This window comes from Mytilus trossulus, unplaced genomic scaffold, assembly GCF_036588685.1.
Source record: "Mytilus trossulus isolate FHL-02 unplaced genomic scaffold, PNRI_Mtr1.1.1.hap1 h1tg000343l___fragment_1__unscaffolded, whole genome shotgun sequence".
Lineage (NCBI taxonomy): Eukaryota > Metazoa > Mollusca > Bivalvia > Mytilida > Mytilidae > Mytilus > Mytilus trossulus.
The window spans coordinates 101,301-123,411 of NW_026963332.1; the positions used below are offsets into that span (position 1 = coordinate 101,301).

The 22,111-nt window shown below is 30.8% G+C and overlaps 2 protein-coding genes across 3 annotated transcripts; one reads left to right on the plus strand and one right to left on the minus strand.

Moving 5' to 3' along the window:
- Positions 1-1,588: 1,588 nt before the first annotated feature.
- LOC134701799 (F-box only protein 30-like) lies at positions 1,589-8,593 on the minus strand. Of its 2 annotated transcripts, none has more exons than XM_063562921.1 (3): positions 8,385-8,552; positions 3,990-5,662; positions 1,589-3,450 (listed from the first exon to the last, which is right to left on the minus strand). In XM_063562921.1, exons 2-3 carry the CDS (start codon positions 5,622-5,624, stop codon positions 3,232-3,234), a joined length of 1,854 nt encoding a protein of 617 aa, XP_063418991.1. In that variant the 5' UTR covers positions 5,625-5,662; positions 8,385-8,552; the 3' UTR covers positions 1,589-3,231. The 2 variants fall into 2 exon arrangements, with proteins under 2 accessions (XP_063418991.1, XP_063418990.1); XM_063562920.1 differs by having other exon boundaries at positions 1,591-3,450; positions 8,402-8,593.
- A 3,429-nt stretch (positions 8,594-12,022) lies between these two features.
- On the plus strand, positions 12,023-19,106 carry LOC134701807 (gamma-secretase subunit Aph-1-like). Its single transcript, XM_063562927.1, has 7 exons — positions 12,023-12,144; positions 13,586-13,727; positions 14,306-14,449; positions 15,056-15,153; positions 16,877-16,999; positions 18,213-18,340; positions 18,911-19,106. The coding sequence occupies exons 2-7, from the start codon at positions 13,615-13,617 to the stop codon at positions 19,091-19,093; spliced, it is 789 nt and encodes a 262-aa protein (XP_063418997.1). The 5' UTR covers positions 12,023-12,144; positions 13,586-13,614; the 3' UTR covers positions 19,094-19,106.
- Positions 19,107-22,111: the final 3,005 nt, after the last annotated feature.

A 22,111-nucleotide genomic window follows, 5' to 3' on the forward strand; every position in this document is an offset into this window, starting at 1 on the left:
CCTTGCCTTTTGGTTAGGTGATTAAATTGTATTTTCCTTGCCTTTTGGTTAGGTGATTAAATTGTATTTTCCTTGCCCTTTGGTTAGGTGATTAAATTGTATTTTCCTTGCCTTTTGGTTAGGTGATTAAATTGTATTTTCCTTGCCCTTTGGTTAGGTGATTAAATTGTATTTTCCTTGCCCTTTGGTTAGGTGATTAAATTGTATTTTCCTTGCCTTTTTGTTAGGTGATTAAATTGTATTTTTCTTGCTCTTTGGTCACAAGATTAATTTGTTTTACTGGCTCTTTGGTCATGTGATGAAATTGTGTTTTCCTTGCTGTTTGGTCAGGTGATGAAATTGTGTTTTCCTTGCTCTCTGTTCAGGTGATGAAATTGTGTTCTCTTTGCTCTTTGGTTAGGTGATTAAATTGTATTTTCCTTGCCTTTTGGTTAGGTGATTAAATTGAATTTTCCTTGCCCTTTGGTTAGGTGATTAAATTGTATTTTCCTTTCCTTTTGGTTAGCTGATTAAATTGTATTTTCCTTGCCCTTTGGTTAGGTGATTAAATTGTATTTTCCTTGCCCTTTGGTTAGGTGATTAAATTGTATTTTCCTTGCCTTTTTGTTAGGTGATTAAATTGTATTTTTCTTGCTCTTTGGTCACAAGATTAATTTGTTTTACTTGCTCTTTGGTCATGTGATGAAACTGTGTTTTCCTGTCAGATGAACTGAAATACTGGTCAAGTGATGAAATTTTGTTTTTCTTATTTCAGCAGCAAATAAAAATTAAAGGCATTAAAATATGAAAATTTTATTGAAAGACTTAATAATGCATAGAAGTACATAGCAAAACAAAAATATCTTTTCTTAACTTTGAACACTAGTGTATGATTAGATCTATGATTGGTTTGTAGGTGTTTTTAAAGACTTCATTACTATTATAACAATGAAATTTTTTCTTCAATCAATGAATCTTTTTTACAGAAAATAATATGACTAAAATTGATTGGAAGTTATACAAAAACATTCATGATTCAAGTGAATTACTTTATGTAAGATTTGTTTGTGTGATAAAAGTCACAGGAAATAGATTGTACATTCAACAAGATTTGAGAGACACAAAATCAAAACATTTTCCTCAAAAAATGACAAAAAGCATAGTTTTAAAACATAACTAAGAATAAGAACCATTAAGTACATGTTAGAAATAAGTAAATACATATAAGACTGGTGTTGTTCATACAGACAAATACTGAGCAATACAAACTAAAGGGTCCCAAACAATTAGAAGGTAACGTCAAAACTCTATATTTTATATAAAATGATTTAATAACTGGGACATCATAAATACTTGTCATGCTTGTATTCTGATTGATGCTCATCTGTCAGAAGGTAGGGAAAAAATATATTTTTGGTCAAAAAGGAAGCAATAATCTCTTTGTATTTTTTTTCTTCAAATTTGATAGATAAAATGACATATACAAAATTTCTCATGATGAAATTAAATAATTTAGTATAGATAAAATTACGGTAATATGAAACATTTAAAAAAAAAAATCAAAGAAATTTACAGTTCTAATTTATATTATGCTACTGTGATATCCGCCATATATATTTTGTTGGTATTGTTTCTTTTCAAATGAACAAACAAAAAAGAAAACATTCTTTAAAATATATTTTAAAATAAAGAACTAAATCAAAATTAATAAATAAATAAATTAACAAATAAATAAACACACAGAAACAAAATTTAACACATCTATGAAAAGAATGTCAAGCACGCTACAAACAAAAAACAAAACAATATACATCTGACACATTAACAGCAAAACTACTTGATACAGATAGAGTCACTACTAGAGAGATTGGACAAATATAACAAAGAAAAAACTCAATTCATTTGTGATCATAGAACAGTGTGATTGCTAACATATAAAATCACGAAGGTGTGCAAATTACCTGGGTATTTACAAACTTCTACAAACTTCAAGATCTCCAAAGTATATTACAACCTTACAATTAACCCATTTGATTTGGTGACCATGGCTAACTTTTATATATATTCTTTGTAAGGAATATAAGTTATTACGACATACATTTGTTATTCATATAAGAATGAACATGTTATCTTCAGTTCCAAAATTGACCTGCATGTTTAATGTTGCATCTTTGGCAAATTTAACCTTATGAGGTTTGGCTGGGATACCAATTTACATGGATTAACTTAATCTGATAAAGAGTGTATTGCTTAACCACAAATTAAAAGGATAAATGCAGTGCAGATTTTCTATAGGCCAGTATACAACATGTAAAAACTAGGAAAACTAAGATATAAAATATCCACTAAAATACAAATAAAATTCCCAAATTTGGACTCCTGAAACGATTGAAATAGTTTATTTTTTTTTTGTCTCAAACATGATATTAAAAGGTAAACATGGGTAATTGAAGAAACTTTCTGTGCAAAAAAAAAATACATAACAACAAATGTTTCCCAAAGCAATCATACAGTGTGTATTTATTTTCAGGAGCTGCCAAAAATTTAGCAAAATCAGACTCACTATATCATGTATATACATGATTTAAATAAATAATTATCAAAGGAGTAGGGGCATTAAGGCTTAGTTTTGGCCCAAGAAAATGAAATGTTTGATAACTATTTCAAATCGGCACATAATTCTTAGAAATGCATAGGGTCAAGAAATATAAATGAAAAACATAAAGATTTTTATCTGATGACGTCACAATTATGTCATAATAAGTACTGTTTTCACAAAAACGATGAAAAATACAGAAATTATGCAGTTTTCTTACTTTATTTCCGTTGTAGAAACATCCTGCGCAGCCGAGAAACAACAAAATAATTTAGCAAAAGCTTTATTATAACTATTGGCATTATTTCACGAAATATAAAGTTGTTTCTTGGGTGCGCACATGTTTTTTCAGTCTTAAATATACTTAAAATTTGATGAAAAAACAAGGAAAATCACGAAATTTAACAAAATATGCAAATTAGGTTATGATTTGTTGCCATGGTAACTTGTTGGATGTCAAATTTGGTTTGTTTTTCTAAGTACCTTATACCTTAGACAAGTTTTCAGTTATTTAAGAAAATGTATGATAACTTTAAAATTTGCAGTAATTTTTGGGCCAAATAAGGGCCTTATTGCCCCTACTCCTTTATTTATTTTTTGGTGAAATGGATGACACATTTACTAAAGACTTTTGATATGTAAATTTCCTGTTTCTTTCAAGCAGATATCAGTCTAAGTAAAGACTTGGTTGTATTTTTTTCTTCTGGTGCAGTTTTTATGGACAAAAGTTCTGATGCAGGACAAAATGGTTCAGTTTTGATATTCTTGCTATTTTCCTGATTGTATGGACAGATTTTCAAATGCTCAAACAGATCATTCCCTGTATGGTATTGCCATTTCCTCACTGGAGTAAAGCTTGTACTAAAACACCATTTCTGAAAAAAAAAAAAAACTTATTAAAGTTTATTATAAATTTAGAATTTCCAACCTTTTTTTTGTTTGTATACATTGTTCATTATTTCAAAGAAGCTTGTAAATACAAATAAATTAATAACATATTTTTGGTAAAATGATACGGCTGTGTTTTATTTTGTATTGTCTGAAAAGAATACGTCTTCACTACTTACATTGTTAAAAGCTGTAGCTTTTTAAAATACAATGTACATTTACATATATAGTTTGTTACTTACCTTCTTTGAAGGACAACATTATAACTTCCATAACTAATAATTAACATGATGAATGCAAATCTTTGTGAAATGTCCAATTTGATATTTCAAAAGTATATTTATATTTATAATATAGTCACATATGTAATTACAACATACTTCTGGGGTTTATATTAATGCATGGTGTATTAATCTTTTAACCCGCTATTAATATATAAACACAATTAATACATGCATTCAACTTCTGGTAGGTATTTGTTACTGTCATGACTGTGCCCCCTATAAAACTTTTTAGTTAAACCTACCCAGTAAGCAATGGTCCATGAAGGTTTCACACCCTCCCCTCTTGCCTGCCAGACTGGTATAACCATGCCCTTCTGGTCAAGGCGCGAAGCACAAACATCTCTCAATAGTTTTGAAGTTAACGAGAGATTGCATAGACTAAAACTGTCTAAAAACACAACAATGTGTTGTAGCACCTCAAATGGAAGACAGTCAAGGTATATTTGTCCATCAGTAGATGGGAAACTACTTGCACTATCACATAATCTATTGCACTGATATTTTGGAAGGATTTTTATGTTTGAGTCATATTTTTGTGATGTGGTTATCTCTGGAGTTGCTTCCCTTAGTTTTCGTTTATCTGACTCTATAACAGAGCAGTTTTTGCATTGCACTTCCTCCATTTGTTCTTCTTTTATTTGATCCTCTGCATTTGTAATAGCTAGCCCAAAGCTTTCTTGTAATGCGCTATGTACTATTTTCCCTTTAGGTTCTAAGGGAGACAACTTTTGACAAGAATAATCACATCCCATGTAGGCAAGGGGACATCTGAACTCCATCATCCCATTTAAACCACAGTGGATATCATTATGAACATTTTTGAAATGCCAAGGATACTCATCTCTTCTAAAATCTTGAGCACAGAGAAAAGTATACATTTTCTTAGGCTTTGGTATATATTTTGATATGCATTCTATATCTAGACTTACTCCTAACAAATTATGCAATTTGATATCTTTTGTATAAACATCTTCTACTGATATTACCATGCAGTCATCAGCTGACTCTGATAGATCACATGACTTTGGTTCTGATATATTCTCACTAGAAATATCATCTAATGAGTTTTTAATTTTATCATTTTCAGTTTCATCTGTTTGTTGTCCACATGTTTTTGCTTCTTCAGTTTCAGTGATTCCTTGTAACTTTTGTGTCAGATGTTTTAGACCTGCTTTACCAAAATGATGGGAAAATAAGTCTAATGTCGCAGAAACACTATCAGCAGTTTGTTTTGAAGCTTTGTGTAATTGATTAACGACTGTTTTTTGTAGTCCTGGGGGACACTTCTGACTTCCCCATGGTGTATCTTCATCTGATGTAGCTCCTGATGTATCATCTACAGTATTATCCGAGTCAATGGAAGAACTTCTGTTTTGCTCTAGTGGAACACTGGGATATTTTTGTGTAAGTGAATTTTGAAAGATTTTTCTGATTTTTCTTGGAATTTTCATTGATTGAACAAGCATACGTTGATCTCTCAGTGCTAATGCCACATCTAATTGAGTACATTTTACATGTTGGCTATCAAGCGGCAATGGTGTTGTTAAACATTCTTCTTTTGAATGCATTGGCCACCGATTCCACTCAACAACACACCTTTGGACACTTGCTGGACAAACACTCAAATGAGTGGCTCTTTTACACCTTGCCATTTCCAATGGACACCCATTAGAATGGTTAATACATGGTACTTTTTGTTGGGAACAAATAAGTTCATGTTCGTCTTTCTTGCACGAGTGAAATCTGTGACCACACATATTTTCACAGTCTGTCATTTCACAGCTGCTAAGTTGATCTGGTGTAATGTTACACTTTTTGTTAACACATGACTCACAATGAGCATGAAGTAAAGACAAACTAAACGTCATATCTTCCATGGCTTTTAAGTTCTCAGCTGCTGTTTCTCTTTGTTGATCTGGAAAAAAGACAAGACCTTTAAATATAATTAGAACAATTGTTTAAACTTATTTTTGCAGAGAAAGGTAGCTGTGTATTTGTATGAATTCCCAAAGGAAATCTTTCAATCAAGCCAACAAATAACATTCATGTGTAGTCTGTATGTATGGTTGGATTATGTTTCTGTGTGTAAGAGAGTTGTTTCCCTTTTATCAGTAATTGTATTTTTGTTCGTGATGTCATCTTTGTCTGATTTTAAAAATGTAGAAATGGAAGCTGATGTATTTTTATGTGTCCGTATGTAATTGTCTCCATCCATGCTAACAGAGTTATTCCCCTAGTCTGTAATACATGTCCATTGCACAATGTACATTGTAAACAGAATATTGTCATGTTAAAAATTCTAAATTGTCATTGAGGCCATAAAAAAGAATAGGTTTGTTTGCCAAACCCCTACTTACTCAGAAAAAAGCTGCCTACTCAAATTCTTTTATTGTCCTGATTTGAAGAAGTTTTTTTTTAATCTGATAGGCATGAAGTCTAATTAATATCGAATACTTTAATTTCTTTAAAAAAAAAATAAAGAAAATGCCTACATGTACCTATATAGCTACCTACATTTGTACCCACTGTCTTAACCTTGGGTAGGGTTTGGGCAAACCAAAATATTTTTAATTGTGGCCTGATTTCCTTTAATCTTCAATAAACATTCAACTATGCGTAAACATGATAAATTTTGTTTAATGAGGCAATACACAAAATAAAATAATGAAAAAAAATCATATTTTTATAATGTTTTCCTTTTGTTTGATTTCAGTTATTGTACATGTATTTCACAATTTGTGTCTGTATTTTAGGGACAATGATGCAGACGTAATGCATTTTGCAAGTTATCATATTTTACAAAGACAGTTTTAAAAATATATTATAAGATAAATTTATTTATTGTTCTGATTAAACACAAGTAAAATTAATATCATATTCAATATGACAGGGTATGCATTGACGGATCCAGAGGGGGGGGGGGTCTGGGGGCTAGAACACCCCCCTTTTTTGGCCAATCAATGCATTTGAATGGGGACATATAGTTGGAACCCCCCTTTGTCCTGGGTTGGCCCCCCCCCTTTTCAAAATGGCTGGTTTCGCCCCTGGTATGTATATAAAGGGTGGTAAAGGGTTATTTATTGCAACATTTTCTGCCTCTTTATTTCATGTATATTTGGTTTTGACATTTTATTTATTGTATTCTCGTTTTTGGCAGGATTTGCGTACTTCGTGTTTCCCCTTATTTATTTTCCATGTTTTGTGTCGGTACTCTTAATTTCTCATGCATGTCCTGCATTTGATCATGTTGATTAAAAATTCATTATGTTTTAATACCTTAATTCTCAAACTTGTGTAATCTAATTAGTCCGAGATTACTCTGACGTCCGACGGCCGTTTTGCCAGACAAGCTGGGGCCGTGGGACGTCAGAGCTTGTCCCATATCAAAAAGTGGATATTTGCCCACCCAAAATAGATGCGCTGCTTTTTCGCTTCTGGAGCCGACTGAGGGACTTGGAATTATACAAATCAGGCATCAATCTCTTCATTTTTCATTTATCTCTTCATTTATGTAACCTTTATTTTTCTATATGTTAAGTTTTCACAGAGACCCGTCGATTTAAACATTTTGACTTTTCCAAGGCCTTCAGTCGGCTCCAGAAGCGTCAAAGCAGCGCATCTATTTTGGGTGGGCAAATATCCACTTTTTGATATGGGACAAGCTCTGACGTCCCACGGCTCCAGCTTGTCTGGAAAAACAGCCGTCCGACAGTAATCTTGGAATAAATCTAATAGAAATTGATGTATATTTGATAACATTCTACTTTTAGATATGTATGGTAGGTACATGCATTAATGAAGTCCATCAAATTACTATGCTTCCATGTAGTAGCGGATGCTAAAAGGCGACAGCAAGGGTTCATGTCCATTAATAATGGCTGGATGGTCTCTAAGAACAGCTTAGTAATAAACTTCTGGTACTTTTTCCTTAATATTTATGATTTTAATTCTCATGCTTCGTTTTACCCGATTTAAATTTGTCCTGCAATGTTTTCGTGATTTTTATTTCATTGTTTCCGTGTTCAGTACCCCCCTTTTACCACTCTTTATAATTATATCTCTGTGTTATACATATTAATAATAAAATATCACAAATAAATGTAGCAATTTATTGAAATATAAAAAAGAAGATGTGGTATGAATATTAACTTTCTTGTGCATATTTTTTAGAATATTAATTTTGAATGAATAATCTTAATACTTTTTTTTCTAAATTATGTCTTTAAATGGTCTTCTTGTCGTTTCTTGCTAATACACCTTATCGATATTTGTCCGCCATTACTGGATATCACACAGGTTCCCGTAAAATTTTGACGTCTTATTCATAAAACAAAATATCCGACTCCACAACGGAAAAGTGATTGTTCTATGCGTCAAAAGTTCAAGCGGCCGAGTCAGCCGGGATTAGCGATAAGGTGTTTTACTAAATTTGTGAGACGGAATGAAAACAAAAAATTCAGGTAACTCAAGAAGGAATGTCATAATTTTTATAGTTAAAAATGATTAAATAGAACTTCTTTTCAATGTTAAACCTTACACACTCTTATCATTTATCATTATTTGTTGTTCTCTCAGAAATTATCTGAATCAATCAATCATTTTGTTGAGCTTTTTTTTTTACTTTTTTTTTTAATTACCCAATACTCCCACCTACAGTGCTTATATCTGCGCTGGTCATTTCGTGATATATAAGGGTAAATGTTGTTCATGTTAAATATATCAAGTTGAATACAATAACAATGGCATTTTCAACACACAATCAGCTGATCTTCCATGTATTTGGTGTGGATGTCATAGGATCTTCATTCATTCCATAGAGACTGCATGTTCAACATAGGAACAAACTGAAGATTTGACCGGTGATAAAAAAATTTATAAAAGAATATTTATTTACATAACAGTGAACAATGCAAACGAATTTATACGATTATATTTAGTAAACATATTTTAAAGATAGACATTATTTTTAATTAACATTTACAGATATAACTTTCATGCGGTGTAACTCACGCTTGAAACCGGAAGTAGGAAGAATAAAAAATAAATAAATGAGAATTGAAAGACTCAAATGTAAGGAGACACATCTTTTTAAATCACCTTCCAAATTTATGCTGTTAATTTAAACTTTAAAAAATACAGTAGGTGCTGTGAAAGTGGAATAAAATCGCACATACATTTTCATACATCCATATTTCGCTTCTTTTTATTTTGTTTTTTTTTTAGTTTAGATCGTCACTTTCGTTATTCCCCCAGCTATATAATACAGAAAATCATTATGAATATGTAAATGACATGAAATCCTTTAGTTATTGCTATTACATTTTTTATTGTTCTTTACATTTGTACCCTTATCGCTATTCTCACTTGACCAGGTCAGGAATAACCACCAATTGGTGGATTATACCTCAATTGACGTATAATCCACCAATTGAGGTATATTGGTATGACGTATAATGCAATTTTTTTTGTAATAAAATGCTAGTGTGAGATAGGAGCATAATTTTGCAACTTGCAACCTACTTTATAACCCTTATTGAGTCCTCCAAAAGTTTCAGTTTTGTCAAAGCCTGCTGCATCTCTTGAGAATGCATGTGTACAACAATTCTTTTGTTGAAACATTTGTACTATTGACCATGATTGACTTTTGATAATGAAAGTCAAGTTTAAACAAAGAGCTCCATTCACCTGTGGAGTTGTACTCATGATTACATGACTGCAGACAGTAATGATGTCCATTGACAGGTGATTACAGGTAAATTTGCCAATCAAGAATTGACAAGATAACAATAGAAGAAACTGCAAATACAATTATTAATTAAATGCAATATGTTATGTCACTATACGAAACTAGGGATGTTTGACAAGTTTTCATACCATAATATGGTTTTAAGAAAACAATGCTCCATTTTGGTAGAATAATTTGTTTTGAAAAACAAAGAATTATACACCAATTGGTCTGTACCATTATATGTCAATTGGTGGGTTATATGTCAATTGAGGTATAATCCACCAATTTGTGGTTATTCCTGACCTGTTGACCTGATAATCTGTCCCAGTTAAACTTTTGCTTTCATGTCGATCTGGCCCCAAGTTGATCTGTCCCACCTCCATCCCACCCAACATCGTTGAGGCTAAAAAAAATTTTTTTAAAAGAATAATAGTTATCAAAGGTACCAGGATTATAATTTAGTACACCAGACACGTGTTTCTTCTACAATGTACATAAGACTCATCAGTGACGCTCATATCAAAATATTTATAAAGCCAAACAAGTACAAAGTTGAAGAGCTTATATCATGTATATTAATTGTAATTTATAAATGACAATGTTTATATATTTATAATGTAAACACATGCATGGTAAAAGGTGTACAGTAAAAAAAAAGTTGGCCTTTGACAAATATTTTCTTTTAGATGAGCATAAAACAACTATGCTGATTATGCTTTCATTATAAGTTTTCAAAATAATTGGGTGTAATTATATATACTTTTTTTTCAAATGACTGTGATCTTAACAAGTCTTTCATCTTGTGTAATAAAAAATAGTTATACACACCTATCCCCAAGTTGACATATTCGCCGTGGACACAATTCGTCCATTTTATGATTTTGAAGTGTAAAAACTTCAAAGGATGGTTGAATTGGAAAAAATATGACGGTAAATTATATTTTTATAACAAATATGATAATTTTTTTAAAATTAGACAAAATTTTGACACTTACTGCAAAGAACAAAATAAACAGACAACGGTTTCGGCTAATTTACTGAATGAAAAACATGTTTTCAAAGAAGTATTTCTTAGTAATTCTTTGAATGATTGTCCTAAATTTCAGTTGTTTACGCCTTTGAAATGTCTGGAAATTTCAAATAGGCTTTACACTAACTTTTCAGATGATTTTTTTCATAGAAACATGTTTTTAAGTACCATTCCACCTAAGGTTAGTCGGAATATTTTGTTTTTGATGTTATCTTCATATAGAATTTTCAGTTTACTAAAATAAAAAAAAAAATGTTGAAAAAGTAGCTTTAATCATCAGGATTTTATTAAATAAAAGTGATTATAAGTGGCATTACCTTAGTCCACAAATTCCACAATCATTAGACAATTGTTAAATAAACAAACCAATTATAGACTAATGAATTGATTAAACAAGTCATTATAATGAGTTAAATTTTATAGGTTTCCTTGGACTGGTAAATATTTATTTCTTCTAAGTGTGATTTATTAAAATAAAATTGCCATGACATCCAAAGTTACAAATAACTTAATATTAATATGCTGAAAATATTTCATCTTTAATACTCATGATACTGGTACTCCAATATAATCATACTTCACCTACATGTTGTCATCCATCATCGATACTTTTTACAAGTTCCATTTATACTGATTAAAAGTCGATATAGTTTATTTATTTTATTATGGTGCCGTATCGATGTGGGCCGGATCGACTTTGGTCAACTTGACTTTAGACCAGATTGACTTGGGGCCGAACAACCGGATACCCAACTTTAGACCTTATACAACAATCACCTTTCCATTATGGCATCAGATATGTTCTATTATGACTTCAAAATGTTACGAAACTTCTTTGATGTCCAAAAATCTGGTAATGGCAGACAAATTGAGATAAAGTGTATGCTGTTGCTATTTTCATGTTTATAATCAATGTTTTATATGAGGCAGGTAAAGGGGATAAAGCCAATGTAAACTAAGTGATAAGTTAATGTTTTTTCATACACTGTATAAAAAAATATTAAAATAAAACTGTTGTCATTGGTCATTATCATTACTAGACAGCATCCTAAACTGGTAGTAAAGTAAACTTCTTTAAAACTGAAATACATAAATTTTATTTAAACTAATCTTAATTATACTTTAAGATCTGTAACACTTTTTATTTCAGTAAATTATCTACATGATCTAAATCTTTACTTTGAATGAGTGAACACACACTTTTAAAGAAAAAGATAGGCATTATACATGTTCATGAGAACAAGCCAAAGATATATATCTATCATTAAAGCATTTATACTTGTACCTAAAAAATAACTTCAGAATGGGTATGTAGTATCAGTTGAATCAATTTTTCAAAAGTTTTTGTTATTTATCTTTCGAAATGTTTGTGTTGTAATGCTTAGGTATTATTTTAAAAATTTAGCACAACTTTTGTAATTTGTTCTTGTCTCATCTAGCATGTCTAGATTTTGTCATTGTCTAGACTCATTATTTATTTTATTGATTCCTTACATGTATTTTCTTTTCAGCTTAATTCTTACTTGGTACTACTAAAGTCTAAAAAGTGCATTTTAGCAGAAAAACAACATTCCAAAAAAAGCAAAGAAGTCTTAAATAGGAAGCAAGCTTAGTTTTAACTGTTCCTGTGTGTAAATTAGTAAGTATAATTAATTTTAACAAAAACTTAATAACTACAGAGAAGCTTGACAAAGTTAAGCAAAGTTTTCAATATACATGTACATATATTTTTTTCTAAACACACAGCATTCACAGGTATGACACAGCCTTCAGAATCTCTGCTTATTCAGCACTTTTCAACAAAGAAAACAGTTGATCCCAAATTTTATTTTGAGCCTTGGACATTTATCATGATTCAGATTCTTAATATAATTAATAAGAACATTTACATAGAGAATAATACATGGCAAAATCTGTATCATATGTCGTATCATCCCGAGACATCAATATCAGCCCAAGGGCCTTTAGGCCCGAGGGATGATATTGGTCGAGGGTGATACGGCATGTGATACGGATTTTGCCATGTATTATACGCTTTATCATATATTTCAACAGGAGGGTATTATATTATATGAACTATTTTCTGATCCATAGCACTAAGTTACCTTCAGTTCTGCTTTTGTCTTGTTTCAAAGCCATAAAATAACTGCTCAATTATTTATACAAAGCACCTGGGTTACCTTACAATTTGCGTGCTGTTTTAAAAATATTTTTTTTTGATTATTTTTGTATTTTTTTATAGTTGCATTTAGTGTGCCAAAAAATATGAAAACTTGATGTTCGTGACGTCACATACAATATGAAAACTTGACGTTCGTGACGTTACATACCAAACAATGACGTCATTAAAAAAATTGACCTATTTTGAGGAAATTTTTTCTTAAGCAAAAAAAAACCCCAAAAACTGACTTCATGTAAAAAAAAAAAAAAAAAAAAAAAGGTATGCGATACGGGTTTTACCATGCGATACGGGATATGCGATACGGGTTTAGCTATGCGATACGGGGTATGTGATACAAGGTAGGTGATACAGACTGGAAAAACGAACCTTTATTAGATATACAAAATAGCTGTATTTTGTACTAAATATATGATAAACTTTAATAACAGACAAGAAAGACAGACATGATAGACATGCATTTGTCTTAAAAGTCGCATTATCAATTCTTTCTGTACATGTACAAATACACAATATCAAAGGTAAATAAGCAGAGTTCAAATATTTACAAAACAACAGAAGTATGCTCATATGCCATAGATATTTAACGACTACTGTGCAGCAATAAATGAAAATTGGTTACATACATGTATTCTATACTTAAAAGATTAGTTTCTTATTAGATCCATTTCTTAGAAACCAGTGGTAACCATTGTAAAATGTATGTACCAATGAGGTTTTGCTGCTTCAGTATTCTTTTATAAATTATGTATGTAGTTCTCCCCTGCTATATATAGAGTACCATTAGCTAGGACACATAGTTTGAAAGGTTGATGACTGCATGATATATTGTACAAAATGTATTACATATCATGACAAGTTAATATAGATCTTAGTAAGAATGACATTACACTCTTTACAGGTACTGAAATAAAAGTTCAACCCTCCAAGATGACAATGATGGAATTTTTTGGTTGTACCTTCATAGCTTTTGGACCCCCTTTTGGATTATTTGTATTCACAATAATGCATGATCCACTAAGAATAATTGTACTTATTGCGAGGTAAGGTTAAAATTTAGATTTTTACATGTATTTCACTTACAGACATGACAGGTACAAATACATTGTTAAATACATTTAATCCTAGTCTATTGAATATTCATTCTTTTTATTCTCATAGTTTACATAGTAACTTAGCTGATACATTTATGTATGTTTTATAAGAAGCAAAATCTACCACCAAAGTACAGAAGTTTTTATTAGATTTGATGGAAAAATTGCACTGGTCTATATTAATTGTAGAAATTGTTGAGCTACTGCATACTCATTATTACATGTTGTGCAGCCTTGTTGAGTGCTTAAATGCTGTTGTAAAGAATACTTTATAAAATCCTCATGGAAACAATTTTCCTACAATCATTATGAAAATATTTGTCATACAATCCTTATGGAAACAGTTGGTGATTGACCGTGGAAAAGATGTATTTACGTGTACATGCATGAAATACTGTTCATTTCTAAATGTTCAGTAAATTATGTTGATATACCGGAAGATGGAGACAATTTTCATATTTTAAGAAATTAAAATATTTTATTATTTTGCATAAGTTTCTAATGTTCAAACTTTCTTTCTTTTTCAGTGGATTTTTCTGGTTGCTTTCATTATTGCTATCATCAATATTGTGGTTTGCTGTTGTACCATTAAGAGAGGAGTTGGCATTTGGTCTTGTATTCTCTGTGATATTCCAGGAAATATTTAGATTCTTCTTCTATAAATTGTTGAGGTAATATTAAGCTTCATGCTGATTTCTTTAAATGAAACATTCAAACAGCAATAATATGTAAGAAATTTGCAGCACAACATAAAATTCTGAATTAAGCACAAATGATCAAATACCAAATAAATGGAGAATGTGTCCATGGGATGATGCCCTTGCTTTCATATAATGCTATAAATGGACATAGTAGGAAGAGAATGGTGAAAATGACACCTCCCAAATTGGAACTTGATCTGTATTTTGTGGTTATAAGCATTGTGTATTAGTTACATAAAAATTTTGTTCAGGGGAACTTATGTTAGGGAACAGAAATTAATTTTGGTACAGACAAGGGGCACACTTAATGCCCTCTGTGTTGACAGTGGGGCATAAAAACAACATTCCCGTGAGCAAAGATGTGTGATTATGTAACCTGACCTGGAAGTCACAAAAAAAAGTTGGTTTTAATCAGTCTCATTGTACTGAACATCAAATTTGCAATTTACTTACTGTAATATAATCATTCAGTGAAAACAATAGTATTAAAAATGTTTTAAAAAGCTTAATCTAAACTGTACATGTATATAAACAACATTTAGTTTAAAGAATTCATAAAGGAAATGTTTATTTCAGGAGAGCAGATGAAGGTTTGCAAAAAGTGAATCAGACAGAAGGACCAGAGCTTCATGTTGCCCCTCGTGACATTACAAACAAAAATATTATGGCATATGGTAGGAAATTATTAGAGTATGAAAGTCCATAAAACCAAATACTGTTATTCCTTATTGTTTATTGCAGACACTAGTTTTAAATGGATTACTTGTACACCCTGTATCATCGGTACAGCGGATATAGGTACTAACCAAGTGGGCGTGATCGATTTTGACCTTACACAGTATTGAAATCTTTGTTTTGTTCACCTGATATATGTGTACCTCGATCTTGACATTATTATTGTTTTGAGAAATGATTTGGTTGTAAGTTGATGATTAGAGAAGTCTCATTATTTACCCAAAACAAGAACAATTACTAAAAACATGTACAATTACTTGTCAAAGAAGTTGGCGCTCGTCTCATCAGATATAATTCTATATTCATTACAACTCTTACTTTGATAGAAGGCCACTGTATGTGTGTTATTAGTATAGCTGTTTCAATGCTTGGCATTGAAATCTTTCATACATATGTTATTTTTCGATATTTCATTCCGAAAAGAAGCATTGTGTACCGTGCATAGTTCATTTGTGGTACACCATACACAAAAACTTTATTTTCACATTTGTTTTATTACCCAAAATGATTCAAGGAATGAGTAATCACAGGAAGGTTTATGATTGGTAACTATATATTTTTCCCTGTATTAACTTTCTTTCAGATAAAACATGTAAATGGCTCAACAACTGTATTGAAATTGAAAGTTGGTGTTGACATTCACAACTTTTTGCACATGTAAAAGTTAATTATTCTTATAAGAATATCAAAGTTGTCTTATAAATATGAAAAAATTGATGTCAAATATTTGGGAGCAGAAATTTCAGATGTTGAGAAATGTACACTTAATGACAATAAAACAAAACAAAGATTTTCGTTACTGTGTCAGGTCAAAATTGATCATGCCCACTTGGTTAGTACCTATGTCCACTGTACCGATGATACACGGTGTTGTATGGACAGAAAAAGAAAATTTAGGTGATCAGCAAAATATATATTTTCTGTACAATTGCATGCATAAATTGTTATTTATAACAAAAAAATCTACTAGATTTGCCATTGCAAGCAAAAGCGAATGTCACCCTTCCCCCATTGCCACTAAGCCATTTCTAAAATTTTAAACAGGGAATGCACATATATGCATGGCTTTGCATCTTTTTGTAAATTTTTAGAACATTTAGGGCATGTTTGATTATTTTGACATTTTTATATAATTATGCAGTTTCCATGGCAATGATGGCCATTTTGGAAATTCCAAAGTCAAAGGTCTCATCCAGACTTGCGAGATACAACTATATTAAGTTTCATAAAGTTGGGAAAATTTAAAATTTTTGAAAATTTTGACATTTTGCTGGTTCCTATGGTAACGGAGACCATTCCCAAAATTTAATGTCAGATGCCACATTGGTGCATGGGAGGGAACATACCATCAAAGTTTCAGTGTATTTGTCCTACCATTTTAAGAAAGTAAATATAACTTAAAGGTTTTTAAAGCATATTGACCATTTTTGCATCATTGCGATGGTAATAGCAGCCATTTTGGAAATTGGGAAACAGAAAATACAGGGATACAATGTATGCAGTGGTATTAACATGCTCCACTTGAAAAAAAGCATAGAGATACATGGTTATACATTTAAAAAAAATGGAAATTAAAAATGGAAATGCTTAAAGCATCATATTTCCTGCATAATGAGCCTTTGGATTAATTGACTGATATTACATTCCAATTTGATTATATAGTTTCAGGGTTTGGCTATGGAATAATATGTGGAGCATTCTCTATAATCAATGTTTTAGCAGACATGGTAGGACCTGGTACCATTGGTATCCATGGAGACTCAAAGTACTTTTTTGTAGCAACAGGTATTTAAATTCTCATTTATTTTTACATTACACCTTACCATATATATTTAGATATTGTGTCTTTAAGAGAACTACAAGTTAAAGGTTTGTTTTGGTTAAATGATCATATAAACATGTAATCTATAATATAAGAGATAGCATCATAGAAAAATTGTTGTTAAGAGATAATCATGGATCTGTGTTGAGTTCTAGTTACTGATATTGTTTTAGTTTTCAAATAACTGAAGTACACTATACACAAGGCAAACTGATGTCTCTGTTGTGATAGTTTAAAAAGTTATCATGGCTTCGATTTACTGATCGTGTGATTTACCACAAGGCCTTATATGTTCATAGATGTTTATATGGATCTGTCCCAGAATATTTGTCTAACAAAATCTCCTATGTTACAAATAAAAATGGAATGCAACTTAGATCAAATACTACCCAATTACTTAATATACCAAAGGCAAGAACAAACACATTTAGAAGATCTTTTTCATATTCTGGCCCAACTTTATGGAATAAACTACCAGAAGCACTAAGACACATGTCAAACATAAATACTTTTAAAACAAACTGCTTTAAGTTTTTACTTGAAAATCCAGGAAATATTTAAATGACTATGTTTCAACTTTGATTTATGTTTTCTTATGTTTTTCTTTGTTATAAAGAAATTGTGTGAATTGCATTGTGAGTGGAGTGTGAGGGCCTCAAGGGAGAATAGTGTTTGTACTAATTGAGCATACCCTCTTGAAATAAAGATGATTATTATTATTATTAATATTATTATTATAGTCTTATTTAAAAGTTTTACAATGACCTTTACTTTTCTAGTTTTGAATTTTCAACCTGACTAGAATTGGATGTCATTACATGTGCAGTTGCCAATTTTGTAGATTTGTTTGATGGAATGATTGTTACTTGATTAATGCCTTTGGGGAATTAGTTCATGCATATTCAGGAAGGGAAACTATTTACAATTGATACATTAAATAAGTTCTGCAAGATGGGATGGCAGGCATTGATTATGTATGCCCTGTATTAATGATTGATAAGTATCCTATATGAAATATCTTAAAAACTTTTTAATAATATATATTTTGAAATTGTTTGGTTTATTTGGTTGAGGCCATTCAAAATTTTGCAATGGATTAAAGTTGGTACTTGGAATTTATTTTATATTTTGAAAAGTTATTTTCAAAATCTTATGAACTATAAATGTTTATTTCAGCTTTTCTGACACTGTGCTTTATATTTCTGCACATATTTTGGGGAGTTATATTTTTCCATGCCTTGGACAAGAAGAAATACTACATGGTAGCCCTTGTTGTAGCTACACATATGCTGGTCTCATGCTTGGTAAGATATAAAAAAATCATCTGGGCTTTATTGCTCAGAACATTTACCAATTTGTTAAACAATGCGGACAATGAACCAGTGGTGACAATGTATGGATAAAATTTGTATACTAATTGAATGTTTTCAGCAGCCTTGTCCAGATACATTATTCTGTTAAATGATTGTTTGACGAAATTGATAAAAAAAAAAAAAGTGAAGAATTAAATTTTTGCCAAAAAAAAATCATATCTAAATGTTGTTTTTGTCATTTAGAAGATTTTTGGTTGATAGCAGAATTTTGTTTGTCTCTGTTAAATTAGTCAAAAACTTGTCTACACTTGGAATGATATATTAGCATGACATATTGTTAAAGATGTTAGTTTATAGTTAAAGATCATGTGTTGACCATTAGATGACTTAATATTTTGTGTTATTTTGGTTGCTGTCTTATTAACCATGTTGACATTTTCCATAAAACTCTTTCATTCATTGTGATCATATTATTTCCAAGATCCTTCACGAGGATTAATATTAATACATTCATAAATTAAATGTGAACTATCAGCTATATATCTATGTTTTTTTTTTCAGACGTTACTCAATCAGAGGACAGTAAATCGTGCAGAACCACTTTACCTGGCCAGTATTTTACCAGCCTATTTTGTCATGTTAGCCATGGGTGTTATAGCATTCTTCACTGCAGGCGGATCTGTAGAGAACATTAAATCTGCTATCAGCTGTTGTAAATCAACAGCTAAATACCAAATTGAATAATTTGTTTATATTGTAATTTGATAGCTTTTGTCATTGTAAATGATTGTTGACCAAGTGAGATTGACAGCTTTGTATGATCTAAGAGATCTGTTTCATATGACATTTATATAGTGATTATATATTTGATATCCCATTTGTTACAATGAAGATTTTGATTTCCAAGTCAGATTAAATACCATTATTTCACATGTCTAAGAAATCCTGTAATTTTAGTCTCCTGACTTCTTGCAACAATGAATGTTATCAAGATTTCTCTCTCTTTTCTTTGAATAATTTGAAGATATCTGGACATATGCCTCCTGCCATGTTGGTTCCATCTTTCAGATTATTTCACTTGGACCCTATACTTAATTAAGAACAAATATATGTTTTCTTATGTGACACCATTGCATTCGTTCACATTTAATTAATTATCATTTGGGCCATGTATGCTGATTTTACTCTTGTATATTAACTCAATAAAGGAAGAAAACAGTATGGTATTTAATAATTATGGTATTGGATGGCAGATATTCAAAAGTCAAATATATTTATTCACAGCTCATATAGACCTTGGACCAATTTAACTTTTGACATATATTTTTAAACACTTGTCTTTTGTGGAAGAATATCATATGTTGACCTAAAGATGTCATGGTTTTTGTTGTGTTAATTAGGTAATGTTGCTGTCTCATTTACATAATTGTATACCTCACATTTCCTTATAATGAAGTTAACTATTTAATAAGTTAATAAGTATGTTGTATATATTCAAAGTGTTATTGTTAACAAATACCGTATAGCGGGTTATTTTCGCGGGTGTAAAATTTCGTGATTTTCATTGAACAAGGTATACGAAATATTTTGGCGGTTATTATTTTGGCGGATTAAAAACTGTTATTTATACCTTTGTATGTACACCTTTAATTTGGCGGAATTTATTTTGGCGATTTAGTTCTGTCCGCGAAAATAAGCGAAAATTTGCACTCCGCGAAAATAACCCGCTATACGGTATATTGCAACCAACATTCAGAAATATTTTTCTACATAAATATTTTTCCTTGAACTACTCTGTATTATAAAGATATTTCTTTTAAAAGATTAAAGAAGAGAAATTTGAATATGTTTCAATATATTAAGTCACTCTTTTTGCATAACAGTAAACAATATAGAATAACTAAATTTGATTTACTGACAATCAGTAGCAAGTAAATATTCCAATGGGACAATGACAATGAAAACCAAAGAAATGGTGTTAATATGTTTTAAGTGCCATTTGCAATATATTTATTCTGATTGATTCATGTTCATCAGTTAATAAAAGGGTTTTGTTGTTGAAATAATTTACAAAAAAGCTACATGTGCAGTTTCATTTGTTTTAAGAATAACACAGACAATAAATTTACGATGTGAATTTCATTTTTGTCAAGCAAGTTAATTTACTAAACATTTTTTGCTTGGTTTTCTTAACAGCACAATGATTTAATAAAATGTGTAAAATTAAAGACATTTTGTTTGGTGCAATGTTATGTGATAACATAAAACATGTAGATGTACATAAATAAAAAAAATATTGCTGTATTTTTCATTTTTGTTTTCTTTTCTCATATACTCAAGTTATTTGGAGCAGGATCTTGTTGTTTATTCTTTAGTTTTCTATGTTGTGTCATGTGTACTATTGTTTGTCTGTTTGTCTTTTTCATTTTTAGCCCTGGCGTTGTCAGTTTGTTTTAGATTTATGAGTTTGACTGTCCCTTTGGTATCTTTTGTCCCTTTTTTAAGTCAGACATTATTGAAGTGGTCATTCCTTGTAACATAAATGTGTATTAATACTGGAAGAATAAAATGAACATGTATCATCAGATCCAAGTTCTTTTTAAGAATAGACTGGATTTGAACATTTCTTTCATGGACAATTCCAGTTGTAATAACTGATGCGTCATAGAGTGAGATAAAAGCATTTAGAAAATATCAGAAGAAGATGTAAGATTGCCAATGAGTATTTGTGTTTCATATGATTGCTAACAAATGTGTGAATGGACTAAAATGTCAATATTAACCCCACCCTTTCTGTATGACCCTGTCTTAAGTCTGGAGTTTTTCTGGTTGTTGTCTGTTGCTGTATATCATATTTGTTTCTTGTTTGGATTGTGTTACATTTGTCATTTAGTGCCCTATAAAGCTTGCTATGCAATTTTGATTTTTTTCATTGCCGAAGACCATACTTTGACCATAGTTGCTACCCTCCACATAATTTGGTCTCTGGTGTTTATTCACTAACTTCTACTTAATTTGGTCTCTGGTGAAAAGTTGTCTCATTGGCAACCATGCAACATCTTCCCATTTTGATATACCCATTGTTGGCTTGATGCATATTCTAAGATACAGAATTAAACTTATTTACACTAAAAATTGAGCACAAAAGCATCCTGAAAAATTAGAATAGCTGACCATTATATTGTTTCAATCAGCAGTCAGGGACATTTGCCATGAAGAATGGTATAAATTATAGGAAATTGTTTTTCTGAGACAAGTACCTGTGTATAAATGACCGTTTGTAGCAATGATATGACAAATACTTCAATAGATATGATAAGAAAGAGCAAAAAATGGTCGACATGGAGTTCTGAAAAATGTTTCTTGATACTTTATGACATTTGATCAGTTATAAAACTGATAACTGGTGAAACATAACATTTAAATTTCAGGTCAACTAATTGGTTTTGTGCAATGCTAGGGTTTTGTTTATATCACATTTTTTTATATTTACCACTGGATGATGGACACCTATTTCCGTAGTGATTTTATTCCATGCCATTACATACTTATGTATTTTATTTTTTTGCAGTTGGATGCAATGCATCAAACTAATGATGCTTGTTGGTTATCAGTTGAAATCCTAGACTTATAAAAAGTGACATAAAACTATTTCTTTCTATGCCATCCAAATATAGGTTCTAAATTGTCCCTGGAATATGGTGTAAATGCATTTAATCTCACATTTCAGCAGCACTCCTGAAAAAATAGAAGACAAAAGAC

What these genes read in the sequence shown, in the direction of transcription:
- LOC134701799 (XM_063562920.1), bottom strand. Translation starts at nt 8,456, where the DNA reads ATGAACAACATTTACCCTTATATATCACGAAATGACCAGCGCAGATAT. An exon ending in CCAGCGCAGATATAAGCACT is followed by an intron (nt 5,663 to 8,401) that starts GTAGGTGGGAGT and finishes TCTTTTTTCCAG; the next exon opens with ATCAACAAAGAGAAACAGCA. An exon ending in CATGGACCATTGCTTACTGG is followed by an intron (nt 3,451 to 3,989) that starts GTAGGTTTAACT and finishes TTTTTTTTTCAG; the next exon opens with AAATGGTGTTTTAGTACAAG.
- LOC134701807 (XM_063562927.1), top strand. Translation starts at nt 13,615, where the DNA reads ATGACAATGATGGAATTTTTTGGTTGTACCTTCATAGCTTTTGGACCC. An exon ending in TTCTTCTATAAATTGTTGAG is followed by an intron (nt 14,450 to 15,055) that starts GTAATATTAAGC and finishes TGTTTATTTCAG; the next exon opens with GAGAGCAGATGAAGGTTTGC. An exon ending in CAAAAATATTATGGCATATG is followed by an intron (nt 15,154 to 16,876) that starts GTAGGAAATTAT and finishes TTGATTATATAG; the next exon opens with TTTCAGGGTTTGGCTATGGA.